Source organism: Lolium perenne, chromosome 3, assembly GCF_019359855.2.
Source record: "Lolium perenne isolate Kyuss_39 chromosome 3, Kyuss_2.0, whole genome shotgun sequence".
Classification (NCBI taxonomy): domain Eukaryota; kingdom Viridiplantae; phylum Streptophyta; class Magnoliopsida; order Poales; family Poaceae; genus Lolium; species Lolium perenne.
In genome coordinates, this window is record NC_067246.2 from 62860224 (window position 1) to 62868116 (window position 7893).

The 7893-nt window shown below is 46.2% G+C and overlaps 1 protein-coding gene across 1 annotated transcript; it reads left to right on the forward strand.

The window, feature by feature from the left end:
• The first annotated feature begins 4989 nt into the window (after positions 1-4989).
• Positions 4990-6438, forward strand: LOC127338243 (aspartic proteinase CDR1-like). Its single transcript, XM_051364442.1, has one exon. It carries the CDS (start codon positions 5021-5023, stop codon positions 6395-6397), a length of 1377 nt encoding a protein of 458 aa, XP_051220402.1. The 5' UTR covers positions 4990-5020; the 3' UTR covers positions 6398-6438.
• Positions 6439-7893: the final 1455 nt, after the last annotated feature.

Below are 7893 nucleotides of genomic sequence, written 5' to 3' on the forward strand. Positions count from 1 at the left end.
GCAGAAAGTGTGAATCAAGTAACATCAAGAGATAAAGCATCAACATCATAATTTTCCTTACAAAAACAACTTGTTGCAGAGGGTACCTTAGATGCTTCATTATCTAAATTCCCTATAGTGGTACTAAGGGTTTTATCAGCTTTAAGCTTATAATAATTCTTTGGCTTAGGCACCTTAGAGACATACATGAATTTTTGCTCCTTGCCCACATAAGCTTTCTCCTTAAATTTAAGAGAAGAAAAAGTTGAACCCAATGTTCCCATAGCTTCTTCAAGTTTACCAATCATATGGGTTTGATTATCATGGATAGCACAAGTTTCTAAAATAGCAATTCTTTCGTTAATTCCTCCTAGGGATTTATCAAGTTTATCAGTATTGTCAAGTAATATTCCCAGTTTAGTATCAGCACTTGGAAGATTTTTCTCTATGGCTTCCAACTTTTTCATGACATCCTCAAGAGAGATTTCAATTTTAGTTTCATTAATAGGTGGTATTCCAACTAGGCTCTCAATGATGCAACTAGCTTCTAAAGCAGGAGTACCTAGGAAATTACCCCCCGAAAGAGTATCAAGAACAAACCTATTCCAGCTAGATATACCAACATAAAAGTTCCTAAGTAGGATAATAGTGGAGTGTTTCTTAGTGCACCTATGATGAGCATCACTAATTCTATACCAAGCATCTTTAAAGCTTTCTCCACCTTGTTGCTTAAACGAACGAACTTCAACTTCAAGATTACTCATTTTAGTAGTAGTAAATAAAGCAAACTAAATAAAGTAAATGCAAGTAACTAATTTTTTTGTGTTTTTAATATCGAGAACGCAACAAGACAGTAAATAAAGTAAAACTAGCAACTAATTTTTTTGTATTTTTGATATAGAGAGCAAACAAATCAGTAAATAAAATAAAGTAAAGCAAGACAAAAACAAAGTAAAGAGATTGGATGTGGGAGACTCCCCTTGCAGCGGGTCTTGATCTCCCCGGCAACGGCGCCAGAAAAAGAGCTTGATGCGTGCAGTTGACACACGTCCGTTGGGAACCCCAAGAGGAAGGTGTGATGCGTACAGTAGCAAGTTTTCCCTCGGTAATAAACCAAGGTTATCGAACCAGTAGGAGTCAAGGAACACGTGAAGGTTGTTGGTGACGGAGTGTAGTGCGGCGCAACACCAGGGATTCCGGCGCCAACGTGGAACCTGCACAACACAAACAAAGTACTTTCCCCCAATGTAACAGTGAGGTTGTCAATCTCACCGGCTTGCTGAAAACAAAGGATTAACCGTATAGTGTGGAAGATGATGTTTGTTTGCAAAGAACAGTAAAGAACAAGTATTGCAGTAGATTGTATTTCAGATGTAAAGAATGGACCAGGGTCCACAGTTCACTAGTGGTGTCTCTCCCATAAGATAAATAGCATGTTGGGTGAACAAATTACAGTTGGGCAATTGACAAATAAAGAAGGCATAACAATGCACATACATATATCACGATGAGTACTATGAGATTTAATCAGGGCATTACGATAAAGTACATAGACCGCTATCCAGCATGCATCTATGCCTAAAAAGTCCACTTTCAGGTTATCATCCGAACCCCTTCCAGTATTAAGTTGCAAACAACAGACAATTGCATTAAGTATGGTGCGTAATGTAATCAACACAAATATCCTTAGACAAAGCATTGATGTTTTATCCCTAGTGGCAACAGCATATCCACAACCTTAGAACTTTCTGTCACTGTCCCAGATTCAATGGAGGCATGAACCCACTATCGAGCATAAATACTCCCACTTGGAGTTACAAGTATCAACTTGGCCAGAGCCTCTACTAGGAGAGCATGCAAGAACATAAACAACATATATGATAGATTGATAATCAACTTGACATAGTATTCCATATTCATCGGATCCCAACAAACACAACATGTAGCATTACAAATAGATGATTTTGATCATGATAGGCAGCTCACAAGATCTAACATGATAGCACAATGAGGAGAAGACAACCATCTAGCTACTGCTATGGACCCATAGTCCAGGGGTGAACTACTCACACATCAATCCGGAGGTGATCATGGCGATGAAGAGCCCTCCGGGAGATGATTCCCCTCTCCGGCAGGGTGCCGGAGGCGATCTCCTGAATCCCCCGAGATGGGATTGGCGGCGGCGGCGTCTCTGGAAGGTTTTCCGTATCGTGGCTCTCGGTACAGAGGGTTTCGCGACGAAGGCTATAAGTAGGCGGAAGGGCAGAGTCGGAGGGCTGACGAGGGGCCCACCCCATAGGGCGGCGCGGGCCCCCTTAGGGCGCGCGGCCCTATGGTGGCGGCGCCTCGTGGCCCCACTTCGTATCCTCTCCGGTCTTCTGGAAGCTTCGTGGAAAAATAAGACCCTGGCCGTTGATTTCGTCCAATTCCGAGAATATTTCCTTTGTAGGATTTCTGAAACCAAAAACAGCAGAAAACAGCAACTGGCTCTTCGGCATCTTGTCAACAGGTTAGTGCCGGAAAATGCATAATAATGACATAAAGTGTGTATAAAACATGTGAGTATCATCATAAAAGTAGCATGGAACATAAGAAATTATGGATACGTTTGAGACGTATCAGAGATGAGAAAGGTGCTTTTATTGCCGGCAGTAGCTGTGGTCTTCAGTTTATAAGTGATGCCACTACAGCGGAGGCAAGAGCGGTTCGGGATGGTTTGATTTTAGCGGGTCAGGTTGGGTGCACCAAGATTGAGGTTGAGAGTGATTGCTCAGAGGTGATTGATACTATGTTAGATAATGGCAATTCAGCAGGGGTGGCAGCGGCGATCTTTGAGGAGTGCGCTTTTCTAGCGAGGGGTTTTGCTAAAGTGTGTTTTAAGTTTTGCCCGAGAGAGAATAATCAGGTTGCTCATAGGTTAGCTGCTAAGGCCAGTGGGTTTCAATCTGTCGTTTTGATTGATGAACCACCTGATTGTATAGGGGCTGAGTTAGCAAACGATGTAAACCTCTTCTCGATGTAACTCTCTGTGTTGGTAAAGCAGCAAGTACCAGACGCACTCTTTTCCTTCCTGGGTACCTAAGGGGGCTGGAAGATTTTTAATGAGGCGGCTGGCTGACTTAATATATATGAGTTTCAAAAAAAAGTGAATGATTTCCGCGCGTCCTATCATGGTACAAGAACGGTTTATATGTATCATTTGTTTCTAGAGCATGTAACATTAGTCTCCAACATTTGAACAAATTCCCCGCGTCGGATCGTGTAACTAAAATGATTCGTAGGTATTAATTTTATTGAAGTATGTAACATTGGTCCCCAATATTTTTATTTGTAGATATGAAAGTTGCGAAATGATGGTACAAAAATTCCCGTCAATGGTACATTTCTTTTTCGAATGTAACAATTTTTTCATGTGTGCAAAAAGTTACATCGTTTTGCACCATTTTCTGCAGTGTATCCAACAGTTTTTTTATTTTTGAGTTTGTTCTAACTTATCCAATGTTACAGGAATAGGTATGAAACATTGGTGTAATCTCTATGTATTATATACATAAAAATCAATGTATCACTTTGCGCGTACTTACCAAAAAAACAGTAGCACATGTAATAAATCGTGCCACGCGTATGTAACATCGAAAAAAATCCCCCACATCATAAGTAACATAATTCTTCGACACACCTTTCCGGCCATAATTTTGTGGTAATGATTATCTATGTTTACATGGTTTTTTTATCCCTTCTTAACTACTCAACGATAATTCTTCTACGCACCTTTGCAGACATAATTTTCTGCTGATAGTTAGCCTACATCCGCGGGAGCATTTTTTCAACTCCGTTTATTTACTCGACGGTAGCACAACTTTTCGGCCGTAATTTTCAGGCGGTAGTACCCTACGAAAGTCTTCAAGGGTGCATAACTTTTTACGCCACAATTCATCGTCAATTGTCAACAGTAAAATTTCTGTTACACCGTAATTTTCCGACACAACTTTTAGTTCTAGGTTTCCCTCGTAGTTTCCATATTGTCACTTTTTTTAGAACACGGTACAACGCAAACACTCACTAACACACACGTACAAACATCCGTATGAACGCACGCACGCACACCCTATCCGTGTGAGCACCTCCGAGGGACTGAGCCGGCATATCTTGAGGTTGATGAAATCACCACTGGCGCCTCGCTGTTGACGGGCACATCACCTACCACTGAAAGCATAGCGCCGGTTAAATACTGGAATAAATTCAGGTAAATGCAAACACCCATGCCAAGTCTAAGACTTAAAACAGGGTGGACTGATTTCACCACAAGGGACCTAACCAACAGAGCCAAGCTCTGTTTGCATATTGTCACTCTTTGACGGTGCATAATTTTACATCAGCACATAAATTTTCCGTGTTATTATACACAACCCAGCAAGGGTGTATATGGTGCAAACCAGTCTCAATACATATATTGCTTCTTTCATACCGTACCAGCGTGAATATATCTATTTCTCTTATATCGTACCTAGCCATGTACAGTACATAACTGAATTAAGGCCACGGGTGCGGCATATCGCCGCGCTAACTTCCCTAGTAGGACCATTATGCGTATAATAAATCAGTTTAATCCTTGCCGTTTCCGAAGAACTTTACTGTTCATCATTTCGGATGGAGGAAAATTAGGAATCATCAATCACCAGGATGTCTTTCCACTCGAGCGCTCGATCCTTCGGATTCGGCTATTACTACATTCTCGACAAACATTCGATATTTTACGCCGTTGAATTCTAAGTTTATATCACACTCAAAAATACAGTTGAAGACCTCCTCCTTCTGTCTCTCCAGTCAAATCATGGATTTAGGACGTAATTTACTCATGATAATGCAGCTATCAGCGGTTCATAGCAAATATTTACTTACCCCATTCCTCTCCCACGTCGGTTACCAGCTTGCAATTTACGGTACAGTAAGGCCACTATATATAAGAACGGACACAGCAGGAGCTAGTCATGCATTGGGAGTTATACAATCAGGAAGGGAGTTGAGGAATCAGGGCACAATGGCGGGGACGGTATCTCGCGCTTTCCTGCTTATTGCCGTCGTCCTGACGGCCCAGCTGTGCCGGTGCACGGCGTACGCCGGCGACGGGTTTAGCGTGGAGTTCATCCACCGTGACTCTGTCAAGTCGCCGTTCCACGACCCGTCGCTTAGCGCGCCGGAACGCATGCTCGCTGCCGCGGGACGATCCACGGCGCGCGCCGAGGCGCTCACACGCTCCTTCGCCGCTGGCGGCTCCCCTGACGGCGCCGTCTCTGAGGTCATCGGCAGGCCATTTGAGTACCTCATGTACGTCAACGTCGGCACCCCACCCACTCGCATGCTCGCCCTGGCCGACACCGGCAGCGACCTCGTCTGGCTACGTTGCAGCAACGGCACCAACGCCCAACCTCCGAACGTCCTGTTCCACCCGTCCAACTCTTCCACGTTCCGCCGCGTGGGATGCGACTCCGCCGCGTGCCACGCGCTCGCCGGCACCTCCTGTGGCACCGACCGTTCCATCTGCAAGTACGACTACAAATACGGCGAGGGCTCCGAAACCATCGGCGTCCTCTCCACCGAGACCTTCACCTTCGACGACGCCCCCGGAAGCCGCGATCGCCCGCAGCTGCAGGTGGCAAACGTGAACTTCGGCTGCACCACGTCCACTTCCGGCGTGTTCGCGGCCGACGGCATCGTCGGCCTCGGCGACGGAACCATGTCCCTCGTCTCCCAGATCGGCGCCCACACCTCGCTCGGAACGAGGTTCTCCTACTGCCTCGCGCCGTTCTCCGCGCAGAACGCCTCCTCCGCGCTCAACTTCGGCGCCCGCGCCGCCGTGACGGAGCCGGGCGCGGTCACCGCGGTGCTGTTCCGCTCCCGCGGGGACGCCTTCCACATCATCGCGCTCGAGGACATCAAGATCGGGAACGTCAACTTCACGCTTCCCAACCTGAACCGGTACGAGGTCGCCCTCGACACCGGCTCGATGCTGACGTACCTCGCAAGGGTGCTGCTGGACCCGATGGTGGCGGAGCTCAAACGGCGGATCAATCTCCCGACGGTGCCGTCGCCGGATCGTATGCTGCAGCTGTGCTACGACGTGAGAGACGCGAACCGTAGGTCCCTGTTCGAGAAGAACGTGCCGGACATTACGCTGCAGCTGATCGGCCCAGGCGCGCCGGAGCTGACGCTGAAGGCGGAGAACATGTTCACGGAGTTCAAGCAGGGGGTTAAGTGCTTGGCGGTGGCGCGGGTGACGGATGAGCAGCCGCTGGCAGTCATCGGGTGCATCGCGCAGCAGAACTTGCACATCGGCTATGACCTCGACAAGGGCACCGTCACCTTGGCTGCCGCCGACTGCGCGAGCTCCTACCAGTCCGCATCCGCATCTGTGTAGTTGCTAGAATAATTACCTTTAAACAGACTTTCGTTCCACTATATTACTATATTGAATTGATATAGCAACGCTCCCTCCTTCCAGTTCATTTTAATTTTTGCAAAAGAAACCTGTAATACGTTTTGATTGTTTTTTCAATTAAATTAAAATATTTTTAAATAAAAAAAATAACAGAAAAAGAAAATAAAAAACTGGATGAAACAAAGATAACCACCCACCCGAAACAGAAAAACCGGACAGAACAATGCCTCCGCCGCTCTTGCCGCCATCACGATCTGCCGTTGACATTAGCCTGCTACCGCCGCAGCCCAAACCACAATATGCACATAATAACAACATCGTCACTGCTGCAGATCTTTTGTTGCCGCTGCCAAAACCCAAAACACAAGCCACAAACACCAAACACCAAAACCAAAATCCCTTGCGTGGTCGTGATCTGCCACTGCCCCAAAATCAAACCAAGTTCGAAGATCTCTGCCGCCGCTGCAACTTTTTGCCACTGCTACGCACGCTCCAGCCATGTCGTCCTCATTGCCGTCCGCCGCAGCATTAGCCGATGCCATCGGTGTCCGCAAGCCCAGCTCCTCACATGGGACAACTCCCTCATCTGCAAAACGCTTGTTAAGATTGATGCTAGTGATCTAGCTTCTACACCTATGTTTAACTTGTTAAAGTCTTCATAAATTTGTTGCCAAAATATTTCGTGTGGTTGCTTTACTCCACTCCAAGAGGACTCATCAGTCAACAAGAAGAACTTGATCATTCCATGAGATGTACAATGCAATATCCTCATCTTTTGTCCATGTGAGCTCTCTATTTTTGCACTTCTCCACGGAACTATGAATTTCAAATGAAATTAAGTAAGCAACACATCGGCATATGTCCTCCTACCTCATTCCCAAGAAAAAAAAGTGCAAAAATACCATGTTAGCATTGTGCCAAAGGGTTTAGGCTGCTCATAGTGGGGAGTAACATAAGGTGGTGTCATGCTTAAGTTACTAGTTCACGTTACTACCTTCATAGTAGTGGAAAGTAACATAGGAATGGTATCATGCAAAGTCTCATTTATTGGTTTGTAACTCATTTTACCTTAGAGTACCACCTCACTCTCTTTCTTTATTTAAAGCCATGTCATGTCACCAAATTATCTTGAAATGTGCGATGATACCATCTATGTTACTCCCACTATGAGTAGTCTTAGGTGCGCTTGGGGGATGAGAAGGGGAGGATGTATGCAGTTCGGGTGCTCCTATGTCGGGGAGATATTGCGCGGAGACCGGCTATATATAGACACGCCTCCTCCATGTCCATAGACACTACGGGAGCCGAAGGCCGCCAGCCGTCGGCACAGCAAGGAAGGCCGTCGGTACAGGCTGTGTCGATGGTAACCGTCGGTGTCTTCTCGTCGGGCAAGATATGGTCGGGAACAACCAAATCACCGTCATCATAGACTGGCCGTCAGCACAGACAGCTGCGCCGACGGTTTTACCCTCGGC